This window comes from Liolophura sinensis, chromosome 7, assembly GCF_032854445.1.
Source record: "Liolophura sinensis isolate JHLJ2023 chromosome 7, CUHK_Ljap_v2, whole genome shotgun sequence".
NCBI lineage: Eukaryota > Metazoa > Mollusca > Polyplacophora > Chitonida > Chitonidae > Liolophura > Liolophura sinensis.
In genome coordinates this window covers 26,946,660-26,970,420 of record NC_088301.1, presented here as the reverse complement: position 1 = coordinate 26,970,420, position 23,761 = coordinate 26,946,660, and the positions used below count along the sequence as shown (strand labels likewise).

The window sequence follows — 23,761 nt, the reverse complement described above, 5'->3', positions numbered from 1 at the left end:
AAACAACAAAGAATGCAATAAACATGGGATGACGGACAGACAATGGAGGGTAAAAAACAAAGAATGTAATAAACATGGGATGACAGACAATAGAGGGTAAAAAACAAAGAATGCAATGGGCATGGGATGACAGACAATGGAGAATAAACAAGAAAGAATGCAATAAACATGGGATGACAGACAGACAAAGGAGGGTAAAAAAAAAAAGAATGCAATGAACATAGAATGACAGACAATGGAGGATAAAGTACAAAGAATGCAATGGACATGGGATGACAGACAATGGAGAATAAACAACAAAGAATGCAATGGACATGGGATGACTGACAGACAATGGAGGGTAAAAAACAAAGAATGCAATGGACATGGGATGACTGACAATGGAGGGTAAAAAACAAAGAATGCAATGGACATGGGATGACTGACAATGGAGAATAAACAACAAAGAATGCAATGGACATGGGATGACTGACAATGGAGGATAAACAACAAACTCATGATATTCACATCATATTTCCAAATGAATCGACTTGAACAACAGTCATCAGAATAAGATATATCCCATTTGACCTTTGATATAAAAAGCACAGTAATACTTTGTACTGTATTGTTTCAGTACATTGAAAAAAAAAATATTTATCTATTTATTTGACTGATGTTTAACAGTTTAATTTTTCTCTTATATGACGATGGTCATGTTGATAAGTTGAGGAAACCACACCATCCGGAAACAGTGACTGAGAGCTGGATTTGAATAAGAATGCAAATAAAAACTTTGGGAGGAGTTGCAAATGGTTACAGATAAACGGACAGGTTGACCAGGTGACTACTATATCATACGGCATCTGCCCGGGTGATTAAAGGGGTACAACTGTAGGTTTGGTTTTAAGAAGGAATCCTTGTTGAGGCTTAGATGTTCACCCTCTTACCTCTACAGCCCTTGTACGAGAAGCTGTAATACCCCTGTTCACACTTTGAACAATTCCTACCACCCACGCCGTCTTTGCATGAACACTGGCCTGTGATTGGATCACAGGAGCTATCCCATGATCCCTGTCTATGGCAGTTACATGACTCGCAACCTGTGTCTGCTGTCAAATTCCAAAAACCATCCTGAGAAATAGATCCAAAAAAAAAAAAAAAGGAAAATATTTACAAAAATATTGTTGGAACTAGCGGTTTGCTAAACTATATAAAAGTGACATGCCAAAATGCCAAAAGTTCACTTGGGCTAGTCTTCTCACTATCCACTTAAAGTGAAGAGTACTTGCTCTGACTGATATAATGACAGCTATGCCAACTGCAACATTTTTAGCTCAATGGGCAACTGTGTGTGTCTATTAGTCGGGATTTTTTGATATCCTATCTTTTGATATTGGCCGTTCACTTAATGAAGGGTCTTACTGGTCGTTCACTTAATGAAGGGTCTTATTGGTTGTTCACTTAATGAAAGGTCTTATTGGTCGTTCACTTAATGGAAGGCCTTATTAGTCGTTCACTTAATAAAAGATCTGAGTGCAAGTTCCAAAACACAACAAAGTTAATATTGAGATTTCAGTGATTTGTGCTTTCAATTTAGAGCCCTGAAGGGACATGCACAGCTGCTGGACTATGATCCGAGATCACGGCGCAATCATTCCAGTATGTTGATTTTCTTTGGTTCCTATTGTCAAGAGCTCACAAAGAGCCTGCATCACTTAATCAGAGCTCACCTGACACTCATCACACCTTTGTCCTGTGATGTGAGGTAAACACAGACACTGCCCGGAGGACGGGTCACATGACAGACTACTGTTAGTGCCCTCGGCATGACAGTCACATTCTGAAACAGGTAAGAAATGAGTTCACCTCAAAAAAAAAAAGAAATATATTTTTTAAAGAGTGTTACATACTCTGAAATGTTTCAATTCTGTGGTGGTCTGTATGGACGACCGGCCACTACTTTGGGGTACTCTGACATCATATCACCTTGTCATCTTTACATTCAAAACAGAAATTTTGTAAATATTGCTCAATTAATCTTTCTACTCATGGGAGATAAGAGCTATTCTGACATTAAAAGCTGTGTGTAGTGTGAGAAAGATTTCTTCTCGCCTCAGAGTGCCTATGTGGTTCATAAAGCCCGCCACAGAATTCAAATCTTTAACTCTCTTCCAAAAAAAGTTTCCTTTGGCATTTTGAAATGTCCATCTGATGAAACTTCCTTCATTTTTTAGCTTTTTTTCTCCCCCTTAAAACGACTTACCCAAACAGCCCGAATCAGACAGCCCATAATGTCCATCTTGACAGGTGTCACATGACAACCCTGTTACCCCATCCTTACAGTCACACTGACCAGTCTTGGGGTCACACACCTGGTGGAAGGAGCCAGTACTACTGCAGTTGCAAGGGAGGCAACCTGCCTCAACATTGCCAAAACCTACCTAACACAGAATCATGCAGAACCATGTCATTAAATAGGTATTTAATATTTATAACTACTGACGCATGTTGTAACGTATTCATACAACTTTTTATACAAATAAATTTTCTTCTCTGGAACCCATGTCAGACTCTGCGTCATTGTCATTACCTTATGGCCTAAATGTATAATCAAAGAGTACATGGCAAGGCCTCTCAGTAAACTATGGATGGTCAACGGTTTCTCCCGGTTTCCTCCCACCACAATGCTGACCTCCATCATATGAGTGAAATATTCTTCAGTACGGCGTAAAAGACCAATCACATAACAAATAAATATAATCCCTACGAGTTAACCCTCCATGCATTATATCTTTATTAGGCCAAAAACACTTAATTCCTTGCTTCCTGACACTACTTGAAACTCATTATTTCATTTTTTGCCATGAAATGGTTATGAAAGGGGATATTTTCATGAAATAATGATCATGAAAAATTGAAATTGTTCCCTCACCTGCACCAATTTCACAAAATATACCAACAAGAAACAAGGAACCAGGTGGCATTAGCCTAAATCAATACAATATAAAAATCAATTAACTATTACAAATCAGAAAAATTGTTCCTGTTTATTAATTTTTTTTACATCCCAATCGAGAATATGATAGCTTCAGATTTCTGTAGGGTTAGCAGTATAAAAATCATGATAGTCTAAACAGCTCATGCAGCATTTATAATGGCTGTAGGATTCCCTGTTTTAATACATGCATATGGCAGAATGATAGCTCTGCGGAGAGTGAGGGTTTATCAGTCAATATGTCTTGGTTCTAAAGGGAAGACCGTACCTCACACTGGTCACAGTGCCTTCCACTGTAGTGGGGTTTACACACACACTGACCGCTCCTCTGGTCACACTCACGGCCCACTGACCCAGTCTCCTCACAGTTGCAAGCTGGGCAAAGGTAAGCAAAAAGTGATTTATTTATTCGATTGATGTTTTATGCCATACTGAAGAAAATTTCACTTTTACGACAGCATTATGGTGAGAGGAAACCAGGTACAGCCCGGGGAAACCCACAACCATCCGCAGGTTGCTGACAGACCTTCCCACGTACGGCCAGAGAGGAAGCCTGCATGAGCTGGACTTGAACTCACAGCCACCGCATTGGTGAGAGACTCCTCGGTCATTATGCTGCGCTAGTGCGCTAATCAACTCAGCCACGGAGGCCCCAGCAGAGAGTGAGCAGGCATATTAGCAAAGTTAGAAATCAATAGTTCTGATGATCATGGCAAAACAAGGAGCCAAAATATGGAGTTAAGAATATGTATATCTACCATGTATATCACAGAAGATGATAACATACGATCCAACAATGATTCTGTTTGAAGGGCAATAACACTTTTTCTATGATGGTCCTAACATTAATAATTGTAAGATTTTCCAAAATTTAAACTGCTGAACTACCGTGTTTTCTTTAATAATAAAAGGAGTGAGGTTAAAAGATTTTTTAATGAACAATATTTGATCCACATCAGTCATACTATGAGACAGAAGGTGTCACACAAAATATTATTATATAGTTAACTAAGGTGTTTATAGTGTTACATTTCTATGTGAGTTTTTTTTTTCGCCAAGTAAATTTGTTTTTTTCTTAATACAATTGTTCACTGTATTATTATTATTTGATAATAATGAGTCAGGTATAGAACAAGTCTCTTGGACTTTATTCCCGCCATTTATGAGATATCTCATTATACATATATTTACGTATGGTGAATAAACATTCAATTCAATTCAATTTAATTCAATAATAAAGGGTTCACTTACTGATATACTTGTACAAGGGACCTAATATCTCAGTAATGGTGATCCTTATGGGATCCTTATTCCGCTTTGATTAGTTGGTGTCTAAACCCCGTGCCTGAGAGTTTTTCACTTATATGACTAGGTCCAGGTTAGTAGCTGGAGGAAACCAAAATGCCTGGAGTAAACCTCTAACCTTAACCAGGTAACTGACAAACCTTGACTTAAAGCTGTAGTCAAAACAGTCAGAGCTGGATTTAAATATACAATATAATTGGTCTAAAATCTGATAGTTGAAGCAAGTCAATGCTTAAACCCCCTTAGCGTTGAGTCAGCACCACCCAAATCCCTCCCCCCCCCCCCCAGCAATATTGGTGATTTTTGAAACTTGTATGAAATTAATCATAGACTTTTCACTAAAAAAACTTTCTCCTCACCTCTACAGTCTCTATTTACTGCTGTCCCAAAGAATCCGGGCTTACACTGGCCACAATTGAACCCCTCAGTGTTACCTAGACACTTCAGGCACTCTCCTGTCAGCGTGTCGCAGTTTCCCACAGCCTGGAGATCTATGTTGTTGTTGCACTGGCATGGCTTACAATAGTTGCCAGGTACTAGGGGGTTGCCAAAGAAGCCATCATCACAACTGAGAGAATAGAAAAACAAGAGGGAAACTTCAATCTAATCAATGACCACAAATGGACTGTCTGATATGAGTCTTTAATTTCATAGAGGATACTGCACAGTGAAGGCTGAATATCTTAAAATTCTATTCTAGTGAGGAGTGGAAATGATAATCTGTGTGACGTGACGTGATGTGTCAAGTGGGTTATCATTTCACCTACATATCAATAATAAAATAAGTTTTTTTTTGTTACTACACACAAGATACATTTTCAATGAAACACCAGAACATATACATTTTAAAATGACTAAAATGTATGCTGAACTGATTCAAAAAAAGGCTTACAGTTCACAATGAAGTCCCACATGTCCAGTATGACAGCCCACACAGACGTAATCAGAGTTATCTTCCTTCATGACACAGTCTACGGCAAACTTATTGAAAGCTGCCACCAGAGGGCAACCACACGGTTTGCACCTATCTCTGTCTCCTGCTGTCGAGTTACTATAAAATCCAAGCCTGCAACGTTCACAGTGATCACCAGCAGTATTGTCTCCACAATTCTGTATTAAAAAAATAATTAGCATAATAATAAAAATTAACATTTTATGTGTTTATCTTTTACAAGTTTCTAACAATGGGCTACTGACATAATTATCCCCCTTGATCCCTCTGAGCCTGCTTACCTCCCCTTGGCTCCACTGGCTGAGGACTTCATGTAAATTCCATTGAACACCTACCTGACAATTAACACCTACATCACAATTAACAAAAGTTCTAAGACTTCATGACAAAATGAAAATTTCAGTTTAAATCTAGGTTCACAGATAAGAAGATCTGAGCCTGACCTAAATCTAGGATAGTTTTGTGATTCCAGGGTTAGAGGATTCCAGGCTTTCTGTAGTATAAATTTTCAAGGCATCCACGCCACACCTCCCTCAGAACATCCCACCTGTAACTCAGCTCACCTGACATATCCCGGTCACAGGGTCACAGTGTGAGGCATGACCATGACAGTCACATCTCCGACACTCTCCCCTCATCAGTGTGTTGTTAACTCTCCTGTATCCCACCTCGCATTTCTGATAAACGCAAATATATATCACATTATACTACAGTAAAAATACACAAAGGCTTTCTCTCAAATACCACAGCCATAAGTAACCTCTGACCATGTCAAAACATCTATTAAACTATTGTCCCTTTTGATACCAGTAGGAGACTAATAATTTCCAATGGTTATACAAAAAAAACTCACATTTTTAAGTGGATAAAGTATACTTCTTACAGAGAGGCGAATGATTTCAACATCTTGGAGATGTTAGTTCACATAAGCTATGTAAATGTGACCCATAATATACAAGGTACCAAGGATGTTTGATTTGGGATCCCACCCACCCTCTTCCACAGTATGAACTCTGAGATTTATGATAAAACGTTACACTCTTTGCTAATCAAGATTTAATGATGGTATCTGACAGGCGAGCCTAATACCCATGGGTTTAGCCAGCAATCTGATAGTTGAGCCTAATACCCATGGGTTTAGCCAGAAATCTGACAGTCAAGCCTAATACCCATGGGTTTAGCCAGCAGATTGAGGCACTTTATTCCTATAAAATTAACATGGCCGAATATGAAGAAAGAAAAAACACATAACAGAAAGGATGTCAATGGGATTGGACAACCTGATTTCAGATTCTAGTTAAATGTACACCCATACCCCCACCTCCATTCACCCCCGCCTACTTACCTCACAAGACATGCCAGTGTACCCCTCAGGACATGCACATTTCTCCACAGACCCCATTGGCTCATCACTAGCCTCAGCTGTTTCCATGGCAACTTCCAACTTTACATCTTTTAGCCTGAATGAACAAAACCATAGTGACATACATGTAATGATGTGCGTCAACAATAGCTAATTTTATCTTTACCACTTGATCTATATGAATTTGTTGCAAGACCCGCAATTTCAGTTTTCAGTTTTTCTTCTGTTGTGTATTCTATTCTGTTGAAATGACATTATCAGACTGTGTAACTACATTTAATTAAGGAAAGAGAGCTGGTTCCCTTAAGGCATCTGTACTTCAATTCAAAAAGTCTGTGCAGTTGCAAGAAAATTATTAGTACATTAATGACCAGAATTCAGTTCTGGTCATTTATTTATTTTTTTTAATCAGGATTCAGGTTTTATGCCGTACTGTTCAACAGTAACATGGGTTGATCAAACCAGGATTGCTGGAGAAAGCCATTGGCTCCGGGAATCTTGAGGTATTCCATGTCCTTGGCTGGTATTAAGCCAATATGTCATCCTGGCTTCCTCTCCGGCCGTACGTGGGAAGGTGTTCAGCAACCTGCGGATGGTCGTGGGTTTCCCCCGGGCTCTGCTCTGTTTCCACCCACCATAATGCTGGCCGCCGTCGTATAAGTGAAATATTCTTGAGTATGGTGTAAAACACCAATCAAATAAATAAATACGTCGTCTTTTCCACTGATTGAATCACAGCATCTCATAACCATCCCCTCCAAAACTCACTTTGACACTGTCTGTCCTGTGTGGTAGGACGCCCGAATAAGGAGGCTCTTCAGATTGGACAAAGCCATCATGAAATCCGCTTTTGTGATTGGATGATAGAAGTAGCCAGTGACGTTGTCCCGTTCGAACCAGTTCTGCTCAGTCATGTTGACTGTCACCTTGTTTTCCTGGTCTTCCCTATAATAGATGCCACGTTTACCTATGGTGAGCCCCTCTCCCTGTAAAAATCATAAACAAGAAAATGCACTTAACCTGAATATTTGCCAACAGAAAGTCCAATTTTAAAGGCTAATAAAATCCATAAAATATTATTCTGATGCCGACAGTTACATCTTTATATATTATCAACATATTATCCCACATTCCAAACAAACTGTGAAGCACTGTGATGAAACGAGACTTATTTGAGTAATGAAAGGCTAGTCGCTTTGAGTGATGAAAGGCTAGTCGCTTTGAGGGGTGAAAGACTAGTTGCTTTGAGGGGTGAAAGGCTTGTCGCTTTGAGTTATGAAAGGCTAGTCGCTTTGAGTGATGAAAGGCTAATCGCATTGAGGGGTGAAAGGCTAGTCACTTTGAGGGGTGAAAGGCTAGTCGCTTTGAGTCTTGTCCTCGAACAAAACAATTTTCAGTGCACAAGATCTTGAGTTTATATAAATGATTATGGCTTAACGCCACATCGGCAATATCTCAGCCATATTGTGGCGATGAGTTTATATATAGCTTACAAAGTGAAGGTCCCTCACTCCTATTGTCAGTGTTGATTACAGGTAAGTTAAATCTTACCTGTAGAATGACATCAGGTTCTGACATGTGGTGAGTCTCATGAGAGTAACCAGATGTCTCATAAAGTATGGTGAACTCTAGCACCCCACCATAGGAATACAGCTGAAATGAACATGTCAACACAAGCTTAATGACACAGCTATATAATCTATGACATCTAACGTAAGAATTAACTATGCAACATTTTAATTTGCTCATAGTTTGTATAAAGGGGTTTGGAGAACCGAATATCCTGTATTTGCCAGGACTTTCTAGGACCACTTTTGTACAAAAAAAAAGTACAAAAACTTTCTCTAGAGATTAACAGATTCTACTTTGGTTGCTCATTGATTAGTCTATTTTAATATAAAAGAATATGATATTTAATTAACATAGAAAAATCAAGCACTTTTTCAAGGGCTTGTCTCAAAATAAAATGTTTTGCAAGGATTTTCGAAGTCTTGAAAACCTTTCAATAAAATGCACAAGTAAATTCAAGGGGGACAACTAGCGTGTGTTACTCAAGATAAGATGTGGGTGTCACTCTGAATTATCAAGACTAATTAATGTTGTCAGACAACTTCAACTTGAGTGCTGAGTGCTTGGGGTCTAACGTTGTGCTCAACAATTTTTCAGTCATATGGCGACGAAGGAATCTTTAGGGTGCATATGATGTGCCTCCTTGTTGCAGGGCTGATTTCCACCGCTCTTTTATCTAGTGTTGCTTCACTGAGGCGACTTACCAAAGGCAAGTAAGCCGTCCCCGCCCGAGCCATTATACTGATACGGGTCAACCAGTCGTTGACCTATCCTCTTCATGCTGAACGCCAAGCGAGGAAATAATTCAACTTGAGCCCTCACAATCGTTCAGTATTTTGGAATAATTACATATAAGAACTCACCTTGTCACCACGGTAACCTGTGGGAGCAGCCCAGTACAGAGGGTCTTCCTCAATGCCCTCCACACCTGGGCCCTCATAAACCAGCCAATCACCATCCTCTAATGGAGCATAACCATGGTAATTGGGTAGTACATCCACTTGAACTATCCAATCATTCATGTCATTCACCTGGGATAAAAAAGCAATAACAACGAAGAATTATCTCTTCTGTGTAAACCATACAAGATTATCAGATATGCTTAGACATAAGCAATAACTCCAGATATCATGTGCATACATTTTGTCAATAAGCATTGTAACCAAGATATTATGAACAATACAAGGAAATGGTTTAGCATTTACAACGACCACCTGGCTTAAATCTAATTTCTGCCCTAGAATTGAGGTTATACCCACAGTGTAATGCCGATGTACACGAACAACAGCTTTCAGTTTCAGAGCCTCAATGATAAAAATGATAAAAAGTTATTTCAATAACTTAGTACTTTCAAGCTTTTATGTGAACTTATTCTTCAAATATGGCGTTGACATGAAAAAAATAAAAAAAACAATACATCACAAAACGCATAATAAGTTTATTAATTTTAAAGAGATGTGATTAAAAAGGCTTCTGCTCGAGTTTTGAATATGAAATGGAATTTATGAACAATGCACACAGCACACAATAAAATGTATTTTTAACTGTGTGAAATATCCCTTCCAGCTGTGAATGAAATCCTGACATTTAATCCTTACATGTATATTCATACAGTATTACATATTCTACCCTAATCTATTTCAAAGAAGATGTAGTGCCTATGAACCTTACCATGGCCTTTCCCCAGGTCACACTGTCACACTGTGACGTCACTCCAAAACAGAAGCAGGGACTACAGCCGTCAGGGTTGTCAGCGCTCAGGTGAAAGTGACCAGTTAGACATCTGTCACAGTTCTGTCCTTCTACATTGGCCTGTAGTGTAGAACAGAAAAAGATGGAAATTCAGCACAGGCCAAAACTGACAGCAATGGGGAGAACATAAAAAATGGCATAAAAAAATATGAATTGGTGGGGATACTCAGGGGTAGCATTCTAAATATTTCAAAGAGTGAAAAACAGAAAGATACTGAAAATTTACGTTTTGTAACCGGATTTAAATAAGTGAACTTGACACAATGCACCTGTAGGCTAGCTCAGTTGGTAGTCATGGAGATAGACATCCTAGGTAACCAATCCGTGTCTCATCCAAGCTTCACTTAATATTTTTTAACAATCTTAAATTCACTTTTGGATATTATCATTTCCATGTGTGAAAAAATGTATTAACCATAAAACAACCTTTGAAAAGGAATTTCATAATAACTTTCTGTAAAGCTCATGTAGCAAGAAAAAATTGAGTCTTATCTGCAAATTTCATAGAAAATGGCAGAATTGAAACAATTCTTTATGAAAGCACAGTCTTAGGACATCTCCTGAAGATGCCCAAAAAATCTTTGATGAAATACTGAAACAGTCAAAAATAAGAGTTTCCTCTTATTTACAGAGGTGTCTTCACTTTTGCATAATGCAGAACTTTCACAGATATTTCAAAACACAAAATGCAGGACGAGTATCTTGCAGGTATCTGTGTATCACTGTTTCTAACCTATGAAATGACCAAATCCCAAAGAGCCATATTGAATAAATGAACAATGTGGTCTGGAGTAATGTAGAAATATTCCACCCAAGGCAACTCACTCGATAATTTATTTATTTATTTCATTGGTGTTTTACGTCTTACCCAACAATATTTCACTTATACAACGGCGACCAGCATTATGGCCGGAGGAAATTGGACAGAGATCGGGGAAATCCGTGACCATCCACACAGTTACTGGCAGACTTTCCCATGCCCTTCCAGAGAGGATGCCAGCATGAGCTCACAGTGACCAAATTGGTCAGACGATCCTTGGTCATCTCACCTCACTGGCACGCTAACCACTTTAGCCACTTCGGCTTCGGCCCCTTCACTCAATATATGACAATACTAATACACATGTAAGTACGTATATATATATATATATATATATACACACATATGTATACATATATATAGGAAAAAAAATAATAAAACGCCTTCTTAACTTTCTACATTCTGTTATATGCCAACTGCAGTTTCAATCTTCATGTTATTTTCAAGGAAATAAGAAGGCGTTTTATTATTTTTTTTCCTATGTAAATTTTCCTCACCAGGGGATCTTTCTCTATTTCTTCAAATATATATATATATATATATATATATATAGGAAAAAAATAAAATGCCTTCTTAACTTTCTACATTCTGTTATATTCCAACTGCAGTTTATATTTTTTTTCCTATGTAAATTCTCCTCACCAGGGGATCTTTCTATATTTCTTCAAAATATATATATATATATATATATATATATATAGGCCACACATGTACAGTTAGGTGCTCAGAGAAAACATAAAAGACCCCTTTTCATCAGGACAATAGTTCAGAATTTTTTTCAGGGCTGTGGAAACCATGATTATGCCATTTAAGTTATCAACAGGTTCAAAAAGACTTTCAACTGGTAGTGTACTGTGACATATCTCACCTTACAGAGACATTTCTCACAGATGTCACTGTTCTGGCTTCCCGCTGGGTTACACGGGCAGCGCTGGCACCAGGGGTAGTCCCGGTACCCTGGAGCACAGCGATCACATCGGGTGCCCGCATACTCCTTGTGGCAGACACAGTCACCCGGATACTGGAAGTAAGCGTAGTTCATTTTATAGATAGTACACGCTCTGCTCAAATTCATTTCATTTTCATTAATATGCACGCAGAAAAGCAATTTTAATTTTAGTAATAGGTGATTAAGAGCTTGGTTGTTCAAGCAGTATGCAGTGAAACCCACTGCTTTTTACTAATATGGCTTAGTTTTATAATCACTATATATTTAAATTTTCTCCACCATCAAGTCTGACTGTTGATTTGTACGTCCCTTTCACGTATACAGCATCAGCACAAGATGCAAGATCACATTTACCCTCCAGATGAGCACCAAATAAACATGTTGAAATATTGAGTAAAAAATGATATCCTCTTCAATTTTCGTATTAACATTTGTAATGCCAAATAAATTTTGTGGACGGAAAAGACTGCCAGATTTTTTATTACAAACAAACTCGGAAGTGAGAGCATGCATAATACCCACTTAATCAGCTCAGAGCTGGACCCAATGCAATTTGAGTGCACCCAAATTATTGTGAAATGCACAGAAATGCCCCTGCCCAAATTATAGGTAACCTAAGCCCTGTAAAAGTATAATGTCTTCAGATCACAGTTACCATTCCTTCCTGAATGTGGCTGTCATCCTGCACACATTCTCCTGTGGAGCCCGTCTGGTGACACTGACAGCGACGACACGGTGCGGACACTGAGGACCCCTGGGGGCGATAATACCCACGTACACAGCGCTCACAGTTTATACCCTCTGTATTGTCCTACAAGAAGAGAAAATTAACAGGAAAAACTAGAATTTAGCATGTCTTTACAGTGATGTACCGTCTCATAAACTTTACACATCACACAGATGCTAACCTCAAACCATCCAGAGGCCTCCGTGGCTCAGTTGGTTAGTGCGCTAGCACAGCGTGATGGTCCAGCCGTCTGTCACCAATGCGGTCCCGTAAGTTTAAGTCTAGCTCATGCTGGCTTCCTCTCTGGCCGTACGTGGGAAGGTCTGGCAGCAACCTATGGATGGTCATGGGTTTCTGCCGGGCTCTGCTCGGTTTCCACTCACCATAATGCTGGCCGCCGTCGTATAAGTGAAATATTCTTGAGTATGGTGTAAAACACCAATCAAATCCCCAATGAATAGCCACATCATGCACGTATATATGTGTGAGTATTTCTCATGAGAGTAGCCCATGTACATACCACAAAGTACATCCTGCCCAACTGCACGATTTGCTCCATCATATATAAATATTTAATGGGTCAAATCTCATGAACTTACTTTACAATGCTTGCCTTTAGGTATACTGTAGAACTTACCCTACAGTTAACCATATCTGACACACACGTATACTGCTCATGTTATAACTCAGTCCGTCCTGAGCCACAGTCTTATTTTACACCCTGAACAACTTACTCTACCATGTCTGATATTGTTCATGTTACAACTCAGCCTATCAGTATCCTCTACGACAGTCTTATTATACACCCTGAACAAAGCATTCTCTACCATGTCTGACTTTGTTCATGTTATAACTCAGCCTACCAGTATCAACTGCCACAGTCTTCTTATACACCCTGAACAACTTATCCTCTACCATGTCTGATATTGTTCATGCTATAAATCAGCTAGGTATCCTGTCACAGCCTTATTATACACCCTGAACAAAGCATCCTCTACCATGTCTGACATTGTTCATGTTATAAATTATATTATACATCCTGAGCTACTTACCCTACAGTTAACACAGACTCCTCCACCTCGTCTGAAATTGTTCATGTTATAACTTAGCCTGTCCTCTGCCACAGTCTCATTATAAACACACTCCACAGAATGGCCATTACAGTTGCACTCTGGAAACATAAAAAGCTATATTTCAAACAAATTGTCCTGCAAAAACATCAAAATAATCATTTTATTGACTACAAACATTACAATGGTATGTCTTTAATATTGTACTCACTGCACGGGTCTAGGTCTTTAAAATTATTATATTTCAAATTTAATATCAGAAATATATTTCTATAGTCACATAAATTTTTGGAAATAACACTTGAAATTCTAAAACACTCCATCAAGCCAAACTACGATGAAATCCCAAAGAAGATGGAAGTTTACCTTCACAGATAAATTGTTTATCGAGTGAGGCTGGTTGCCATGGTTTCTGGTTATACTTTGGACAGCACATTTCACAGGTCGTGCCACATGTATTATGTTCACACTCGCACAATGGCTCCTTCAAACAAAGACCAGAGAGAGTTTAACATTTGTAACTCTAGAATAAGTAAAAGAATAAGTTAAACCTAAATATATACACATGTATATAGGCACATCCTGAAAAACTAGCATAATGGTTTTTATTTCACATGGATTAACTTTAAATCAAATTTTAATACAATGAAACATTTTGCAGAAAAGTGCATGAAATACCCAGACATTTTCAAATTCCAAAGTTGTAGCAACCAGTGATAAAGACAGAGGTATTTACTCAGATCAGACAATTACCGCCCTTGAATATAGATTGAGAGAATGCATCAGTCATCCATAATAGAATATTTTTGAGTTCCAGTCCAAATTTGAATTTAAGAATTTGTAAAAAGAAAGTAAAGCTCACCTAAAATCATTTTTTTCTCACAATACACTGTTTTTTCTTGCAATATATATATATATATAGCCAGAATGAAGCTCCATGTTTGAGCCTTGTTACCAGAGAGAGTTGCATGTGATTTCGCCAATTTCATCCATTTTGTGTTACCTGAAACGTATCCTGGCAGCATGACTTGGGTTCAGCAGTGTTTCAAGTCAAATGACTTGTGAAAAATTTGAAAAACAAACACGAAAAACAAGAACTCCGTGGCTCAGTTGGTTAGTGCGCTAGCGCAGCGTAATGACTCAGGAGTCTCCCACCAATGTGGTTGCTGTGAGTTCAAGTCCAGCTCATGCTGGCTTCCCCTCCAGCCAGGGAAGGTACGTGGGAAGGTCTTCCAGCAGCCTGCGGAAGGTTGTGGGCTTCCCCCAGGCTCTGTGCGGTTTCCTCCCACTGTAATGCTGGCGCCGTCGTATAAGTGAAATATTCTTGAGTACAGCGTAAAACACCAATCAAACAAATAAATAAATAAATCCTATGGTTTATTATGGACATACCCCTGAGATGGCATCCTCACTGCATCTGCTGGCGTGTCCATGACATTGACACTGGGCTCCTACCGCTATCTCCTTCACCGTGTAGAAATACTGGGGAATACAAGATTGCATTTGGAATGTCAGTACTACAAGGATTTTTTAATCAAATTTTTACGCCCAAAATATAGGTGATGCACTCCCTAGGGGTTGTTTTGTAAGATACAGGAGATTAGTCTATGTACCAGCCAATAAATGTAATCCTAACAAGAAAGCAACCTGCCTGCTGGACATCAGCAACAAATAATTGGACTAGAGCCTTGTTGATTTAATATACATGTATATCAGAATGATTCATTCAAGATCTTTATCAAGAAGGTTTAGCATTAAGTCCATGTTTTAAGACGTGCACTTTTATTTATTTACACATTTGACTGCTGCTAAATTCCATACTCATAAATTTTAACTTCTAAGATGGTTGTTAGATTTATTCATGGAAGGTAAACAGCTGACCTCAATGTTAACTAGGCAAACTTTTCCATGTGTGACACACAAATATGCATACAATACTGGTAGACGACAAGTAATCTTCACAAACAATCACATGACCATCAGCAAATCATTTATTCAGTGTCACCAACGCCCCATGAACAGTGAGAGCTAGAGAATCTACAAATACTAACTGCTCCCCAGAGAGAAAATGTATGTTAACTTCAAATGTATATATGACCGGCCCGGATAACACAGTTGGTGGAGTGTCTGCTTTGGGAGCGGTAGATCCAGGATCAATCCTGGGTCGGGTCACACCTAAGACCTTAAAAGAGGAAGTTGTAACTTCCTCGCTTGGCGTCCAGCATGGAAGGGATAGTGCAACGACTGATTGACTCGTATCAGTATAATGGCTCGGGCGTGGCGGCTTACTTACCTTCGGTAAGTCGTCTCAGTGAAGCAGCACTAGATAAAAGAGCGGTGGAAATCCGTCCTGCAACAAGGAGGCACATCACATACACCCTAAGGACTCCTTCATCGTTATATGACTGAAAAATTGTTGAGCACGATGTTAAACCCCAAGCACTCACTCACTCAAATGTATGTGGCAATGACATCCAAAACAAAATGACTGGAGTATGCATACCCGCCTCAAAATGGCGCCATCTACATCATCTGGCCTGTTCATCATCAGGATTATCTCATCATTATTCAACTTCTGAAGCTTCTGGAATCTCAGTCGGACGTAGCGAGCAGAAATAAAATTCTGTAAACAAAAAATTTTCATCTTCCAGTTACGTGCACAACAACAGCTAAGCATACTAGAGCTACCCTAATTCCTCAATCTTTTTCTTATTTTTTTTTATCAGTCTACACAGAATAATGCCTTCAGAATATGTTTAAATAAACACCTTGCACACATGTGACAGGCTGAACAATTAAAGTAAAAAGAAATCTTCCACGGCTTCAAAGAATAATAACTAAACTGCTGACGTTTTCCTAATACTTAACAGCAGAATCTATTACTCTGGCAACAATGTACCATCTTATCAGATGATAAGTGATTTGGCTGCAGTGAAAACAGCTCTCATTATTTCTCTGCAAACCTTGAATGCTCTGTTGTATTGGATCCTTGGTGTTCGAAGAAAGAATATGTACATGTAATTGTATCTGTTTTCTACCCCATCCATCAATTTCCTCATATAAAAAATTCACAAACTCACTATCAAAGTTTGACTAGGACTGAAGGAAGATGTTCGTCCTCTCATGAGCGACACAAAAACCTGGAAAAAAAAAATCAACACACAATTCCTTCAGTAAATTTCAATTTTCTAAATTTACATACAAAGTTGTTTTTATGTAACATTAAATATCGATTTCAACATTATTATTGGAAATCATCGTATTACATTAATGATTCATTGTAGCAAGTGGATCATATGCAGACATGCTGACAGTGCTGCTTCACTGAAACACTGGACAGGAACACCCACCATGACACTGCAGTTGTGACCAGTACTCATAGTCCCCTGTCGTATAATGAAACATTCTTGCTTATAGCATAAAAAACCAATCAATATATCACCATGGCGAATGTGCTCGACGTAACATTACAACAGATTTGAGAGATGCGCCCAAGGGTTGGTAACAAACAATGGATTACCAAAGTCTTGGTTTATACTATAGAACTAAACACAGGTCCACTCAATCTCTACCCGCTCTTATACTATACATAATTTGAGAATTACGGAAAACAAAAAAGCTTACATAATAAGAAAGATCCTGGTTTCAAATTCGTCATGATCATTACACACATCAGGTAGGGCAACCACACAACACTTACTGTTCCATTTTGGAGAGGGTCAATCCTGGAGAAGTGTGAGGTACAGATGACTTGGTTGTCTCGCAGGTGTTTGGGTCGACCAATCATTGGTGGTGTGCCATAGTTCAGCCAGCAGTCTGGGTCAGATATGGCGAAGTATTGCCATGGGACAAAGGTGCTGCCATCTAGCGACTTCTCCAGGATCCAGTTTCCTGGTCGTGGAGATAAGCCAACCTCCACATTCACATAGGATACCTGGTAAATCTGCCACAGAATAGAGACATAAATCAATCTTATATGTATCTTCAATATTTTCACCTTTCATCATTTACATATACATGTCATTTATTTATTTTCCTTGATTGTTAATGCAATGTCAAACATTTTCCACCTGATTCTATGGTGGTCTTTTTCATGGGCAGTGGAAACTTTCAGAGTGCCAGTGGTAAACCACCAACCTTTTCATGTTACTGACAAGCTCCTTAAAGTGTGACATACAGATTTCATCCAAATGCAAGAGCTACTGCAAGAAAATGAAAACATGGCAGACAGCAGAAGAGCATGTCCAAACTACTATCTTCTACTTTCTGCATACGCTTGAAATAAAAAAAAAATAAAACTGTTTTGATAAAGCACTTGTTTGAATACTCATTGTCAATCAATAAAACAGTATATGTGTAAAGCTGTGGGAATATCAAATCAAAGAAAGGCCTATACAACTGCCTTGATAACAAAATTTCTATACTGAAGTCGCCCTTACATCTGTCCTACTAGCAACAAAAACACAGGCTTTCGGTCACATAAGAAATTCTTCAAAAATTTTCAAGGGGGATAACTCTCCTGTCACACAGTGACACGTGTTAGCATTTACCCTGGGTGGGATATGTGGAAATACCACAGTAACTCCTGCCTAGGCTAATTATGCCCAGGTGTTTGCCAACAGAGAGCTTGCTTACATACAATCAGGGGGCTAACCAGTCCAGGAAAACACACACTCTGCCTCCTCCCTCCCTGCTCCAATAAATACAGAGAAATAAACACTGGTGTGATTAATGCATGTCCAGGTATAATTAACTTACACGCTTGTTACTCAAACTCAATCAAATGAAAACTGATATGCACTGTTAGTGACGGAAAAGTACTATTTATTTATAAAATGATTAGTAATTTGGAGGAAGCGATTATTATATACATGTACAAATGAAATGCAAATGTCTCAGCACGCACACTTCCCCAGCCTATACACGTACCTCTCTCTTTATCATATATAATATAAATTCTACCATATAGAAGATATATTTTCATAGACATATATCACAATTACAGCATGACATACCCAAAGTGCATTCAATTATCAACTTAGGAACCTAAGACGAACAAAATTTTTAAAATTATTACCACTAAGTACATTGTAAATTTTGTTGTTGTTACGATTCCTTGAGAAAATTAGCTTGCTTTTTCATTCACTGGGATAGCCTAAACAAATTACTAATGAATTACGCAATGTATTAAGAAAACATGCCGAATAAGACCCTGGCTGCATGAGATTTCTACTCTCACTCTGGGAGATTTAAAAAGGGAACATTTTACAAAAACTAATCTGGATTATACTAGTACCTTATACTAACAAGCTACTCTCCCAGATTTTATGTTGGAGCTAAAGTTTACTGTTCCTAAAATATCTTCAAAATTTAAGGCCAAAATAATATAATAGGAAAAAGGTCTAAGATTTATATGTAATATGAAATTATCCCATGATGTGAGCATTCCGTTTTGACAAGATCATTTGTCTGACCTTAAGAGAGGAATCCTTCACAAATAAACCGCTAACAGACTTGAGGATTAAATGGTGTGGGGGGGAGAGTTTAAGTCTGGGCAGGAGTAAGTGAGTCAAGGTGTGGACACATGTGGTTCCAACTTGGTTTAAGGTCAGAGGCACACTGCATGTAGGTCTTGGGCAAATCAAAATTTATGTAGTACTCATGCGGTTTTACACATCTACAGTCGATCCCTTTATCAAATGATATACGGAATTTTTGAAAAATGAAATCAGACATTGCTTTTCTGAAAAATGTCATGTCTCAATTACCTATTGGTAATACCTGTTTTTATGAGGAACACAAAAAAAAGGGAACAATTTTGCCTGTCCTAATTCTGAACAAGAGATTGGTCCTTCAATTATTATTTATCACAAAAAGGTAGCTTAGGGTTATTACTTATTTTGAAAGTTTCCTAGGGGCATTTTGATTTTTTGCCCTCAATATTATGGGCAAAGAATGACCAGTGTTCAAGAACGTGGATATTTATTATTTCTTCCTTTCTCCTCAGCTGTATTTTTTTTTTCTCCTGTTATTCAGCCGTTCCACCTTTTAATCAATTAACAGGCTTGTAATGACTTTACAGTAGAGGACATTTTGTGTGAAGATTGGATGGGGGGGGGGGGGGGGACTTGAACATGTTAACCCTTGAACATGGTAACCCTTGAACATGGTAACCCTCGAACATGTTAACCCTTGAACATGGTAACCCTTCTCCTGACATGCACGTAGGCACAAGGAGAATCTGCACAGTACGTGATTGGTTAGATCATTTTTACCCACGCTATCACACCAGCATGTGGTCTGCATATTGTCAGTTAGCAGAGGAAATGACAGAATTCCTCCCAGACACAATGATCAATGTCTCACATGTTTTGGGAAATCCCATGCTGAAGGTCATATATAATGTAATCCATACATGTGTCCTGGTACTTTCAAATCATGGCACTACAGCGTATACTCAGTCAAACAAACCAATCATACTGGATAGTTCTGTCTCTGCGGAAATGTCATTTTTTTTAAATTAAAAAAAAAAATGAGGTTTGCCAGCAACCTGCGGATGGCCCCCATCTTATAAGTGAAATATTCTTGAGTACGGCATAAAACATCAATCAAATAAATTAACAAATAAATAAATCAACTAGGCTATATAAAAGCAGGGCTGCACTCTATGTAATTTTTCACACTACATTTATGATGGCTGTTTGTAGATATTTCTCATCTTTGGAGAATCTGACATATAAAGCTTTTACTTCATTGTGTAAACATTAAGCCTACAGCTTATTTTGTTTCTCATACATGTATTACCCTACTTAGTTAGATATGTCATATCTGTGACTAAGTGTGTATGTCAACTTCACCACAGCAGGTAAATATCTTAAGGAATGACACATATGTACAACATTTTATATGTTAGCCTCCCCAAAGATGAGAAATATCCATAAACAGCCATCATACACGTAGTGTGAAAAAATTACATATATAATACATATATGAACACGTGCAATACTTCCTAGACTGAAAGTTCTCTGGGGAGAACCTGGTCGTTTTGAAATGGAATGTAACTGGAACAGCCTTTGAGTGGGCAGGTACCCCCTGAAAATTAAATACATTTGGCCTACACTTTCAAAACTACGGCGTGATAAAAGTGACATGGAGAAATTAAAATATTTGGAAAGGAAAAAAAAAAAATTTTTTTTTTCGAAGATAAGAAAAAAGAAATGACATGATGAAAAAAAAATTTTGGGAGAAGAGAATCTTTTTTTATAAGTTGGAGCCTCAAGTTTAAAAGTTGGGGCCCTGAGTTTACAAGTCGGGGCCCTGACTTAATTGGCCAATCACAGGTCATTTGCCATAAAAAAGCCAATATGGCAGCTACAGACGAACATCTCTCACTGATAACTACATATTTTGACTAGGGACTTACCATGAGATAAATAACTTGTATTTTAAATCTAAAACAAGGATTACAATAGGCATGATTGCCTATACAGGTCAATTCTAATCTAAAAACACATATCTCAGCTGGCACGATGAAGTGCTTGTGAATTTCATATACATGTGTGATTCTGTTTGACGTACTGAAAGAATGAAAGAGTCCACCGCTTTAGTCCGACTTGTTTTAGGCAGGCAATGCATTTGCATATATCAACAAGGCAACTTGTTGCATTAATAAACAGATTTCAAAGTGACATACATGTTTATGGGCTAAATAAAAATTAAATACAAAACATAGGGTGCAGCCCTGCTTTTATATAGCCTAGTTGATTTATTTATTTATTTATTTTTGTATTTATTTATTTGATGTTTTATGCCGTACTCAAGAATATTTCACTTATAAGATGGCGGCCAGTATTGTGGTGGGTGGTAACCGGGCAGGGCATGGGGGAAACCCACAACCATTCACAGGTTGCTGTCAAACCTTCCCACTTAGGGCTGGAGAGGACTTGAACAGCGGCCGCATTGGTAAAAGGCCTCTGGGTCATTACACTGCGCTAGTGTGCTAACAAACTGAGCCAGGCAGGCCCCTAGCCTAGTTGAGTTCTTTCAATCTCAAATGCAACAGCTATATGTGAGACACTATTCGAATGCATGTACTTGATCTACCCAAGGTGGAACTAATCCTACATGTAGCTATATATATGTTAGGACCAAAAGCATTACCTTGATGTCACATACATGTCTGAGGACGGCTGTGATAAGTTTTTACGTTATTGTATTATGTGGCTCAATGTTCACTTTATAAAAATTCCAGACTGCTGGATGTTAAACTATAAATCGTGTTGGCGTTCCTCGTCGTCTAAAAGAACATTTTGGGACTGAGAAAGTATAATGTGCAAGCAACAAAAGTAAATTTGCAGAAACATTATGGAAGTGATGATCATGCAGTAGTCCCCAATATGCAGATGAGATTGAAGCGTAATCCTTATGATTGGTCAATTATGGCCTAGCCCCGGCTTTTAAACTTGAGGCCCCTGACATTTACTCTTCTCCAAAAAAAAAAAATTTTTTTTTCTCTACCATAATTTTTTTTTCACCATATCATTTTTACGGCTCTGTACAAAACACAAGATTTGGAAGATTTAAAAAATTGAAAATTGGGGAAAATCTGATTGATTGACTAATTGATTAATCAGACATCAACAGAAACACGGGCAGTCTACACTGAGATATCCACGTCCACCTCATGCTGGCTCCTCTTCAGCCGTATGTGGAAAGGTCTGCCAGCAACCTACAGATGGTTTTTGTTAGTTACCCCCACCTGTGCCTTGTTTCCTCTCACCAAAATGCAGGGCCCTATCATATATACATCAAATATTCTTGAGTACGGCATAAAACACCAATCAAATAAACAAAAAGATTGAGATGTCTTGTATACATGGAATTGCTATTTTAATGTATAATAATTAGTGACTGTAGTTCAGCTCATATGAGGATCCTGTTTTGAACACAAGCAGTGAACAAGGTGAAATTGCTTCAATGCAAGAAGTGAACAAAATACATGTGATATCTTTATATTGCACACTGGTGAAATTGCTTCAGTGCAAGAAATGAACAAAAGACATGTTATATCTCTACACTGCACATGGGTGAAATTACTTCAATGCAAGAAGTGAACAAAATACATGTGGTATCTCTATATTGCACATGGGTGAAATTGCTTCAGTACAAGAAGTGAACAAAATACATGTAGTATCTCTATACTGCACATGGGTGAAATTGCTTCAATGCAAGAAGTGAACAAAATACATGTGGTATTTCTATATTGCACATGGGTGAAACTGCTTCAATGCAAGAAGTGAACAAAATATATGTGGTATCTCTACACTGCACATGGGTGAAATTGCTTCAACGCAAGAAGTGAACAAAATATATGTGGTATCTCTATATTGCACATGGGTGAAATTGCTTCAATGCAAGAAGTGAACAAAATACATGTAGTATCTCTATATTGCACATGGGTGAAATTCTTATGTGTCATTTGAGGTCTTTACAACAACAATGGTGAAATTTTGTAGGAAACATTTGTAGTTATGTTATATTGAGTCACATGCTGCAATGAAGTAACACATGTTGTGATGAAGTGAATCACATTTTGTAATAAAGTGTGTTTGAGGTTTTTGCTTCTAAAACATGCTACATGTCTACCATTCTGTATTTCCATACGTGGTGGAGATGGAGGTGGGGGAGGGGGTCAGGACTGCTAGCACCATTGAGCGACACAGGCCACAGACTCTTGAAGATAAGAGATCTGTATAAACCACTTGAAGAGACCAGACTTAAATCATAAACCATATTGCCTTGCCAAACAGGCCTATCACAGGAGCTTCAAGTGGACCACTAAGCAAACAGGTCACCCTCAAAGCAGTCTGAGTTAGAGGGGAATTAGGAAGGTGGGTGACTCAAGTGACCTCTGCACCCCTTAACTATGTCACTTGTGGGAGACCACTGGCCTTAGCTTACCCCTGAAGCACCAAACTGCAGGAGCATGGAACACGCTAGAAGATTAAAAGTGAAACTTTATCTTATATACAATGCATGTATATATTCCATTTTTTGTTTTTGTTTTTAAATTACATATAAATGTTTTGGAGAAAAAATGGAGTAAGTGGCTAATTTACTCCTGAAGTACATGCAAAATTGCACGAGCATGAAAATGGTTAGAAGAGTAAAGCAAAAAGTTTATCATTTGTTGTGTGAATATTTCCCATATCAATGCTTTGGAAACCGGTTGGCTTAGGCAGTTAGCTTACTCCTAAAGGATCAGAACATGATAAGGG

At 38.3% G+C, this 23,761-nt stretch overlaps 1 protein-coding gene across 1 annotated transcript in view; it reads right to left on the bottom strand.

Moving 5' to 3' along the window:
* LOC135470790 (laminin subunit alpha-2-like) overlaps positions 1-23,761 on the bottom strand; it is a 108,259-nt gene that overhangs the window by 42,987 nt on the left and 41,511 nt on the right. Inside the window, exons 3-22 of the mRNA XM_064749833.1 lie at positions 17,185-17,427; positions 16,565-16,624; positions 15,988-16,107; positions 14,877-14,966; positions 13,851-13,968; positions 13,467-13,585; positions 12,343-12,498; positions 11,607-11,759; positions 9,838-9,978; positions 9,030-9,197; positions 8,149-8,250; positions 7,366-7,583; positions 6,580-6,694; positions 5,798-5,911; positions 5,175-5,392; positions 4,642-4,850; positions 3,246-3,352; positions 2,246-2,423; positions 1,713-1,822; positions 930-1,113 (exon numbers count right to left, since the gene is read on the bottom strand). Of these exons, the coding sequence (XP_064605903.1) occupies positions 930-1,113; positions 1,713-1,822; positions 2,246-2,423; positions 3,246-3,352; positions 4,642-4,850; positions 5,175-5,392; positions 5,798-5,911; positions 6,580-6,694; positions 7,366-7,583; positions 8,149-8,250; positions 9,030-9,197; positions 9,838-9,978; positions 11,607-11,759; positions 12,343-12,498; positions 13,467-13,585; positions 13,851-13,968; positions 14,877-14,966; positions 15,988-16,107; positions 16,565-16,624; positions 17,185-17,427 (2,923 nt within the window). The remainder of the gene's footprint in view (positions 1-929; positions 1,114-1,712; positions 1,823-2,245; positions 2,424-3,245; positions 3,353-4,641; positions 4,851-5,174; positions 5,393-5,797; positions 5,912-6,579; positions 6,695-7,365; positions 7,584-8,148; positions 8,251-9,029; positions 9,198-9,837; positions 9,979-11,606; positions 11,760-12,342; positions 12,499-13,466; positions 13,586-13,850; positions 13,969-14,876; positions 14,967-15,987; positions 16,108-16,564; positions 16,625-17,184; positions 17,428-23,761) is intronic.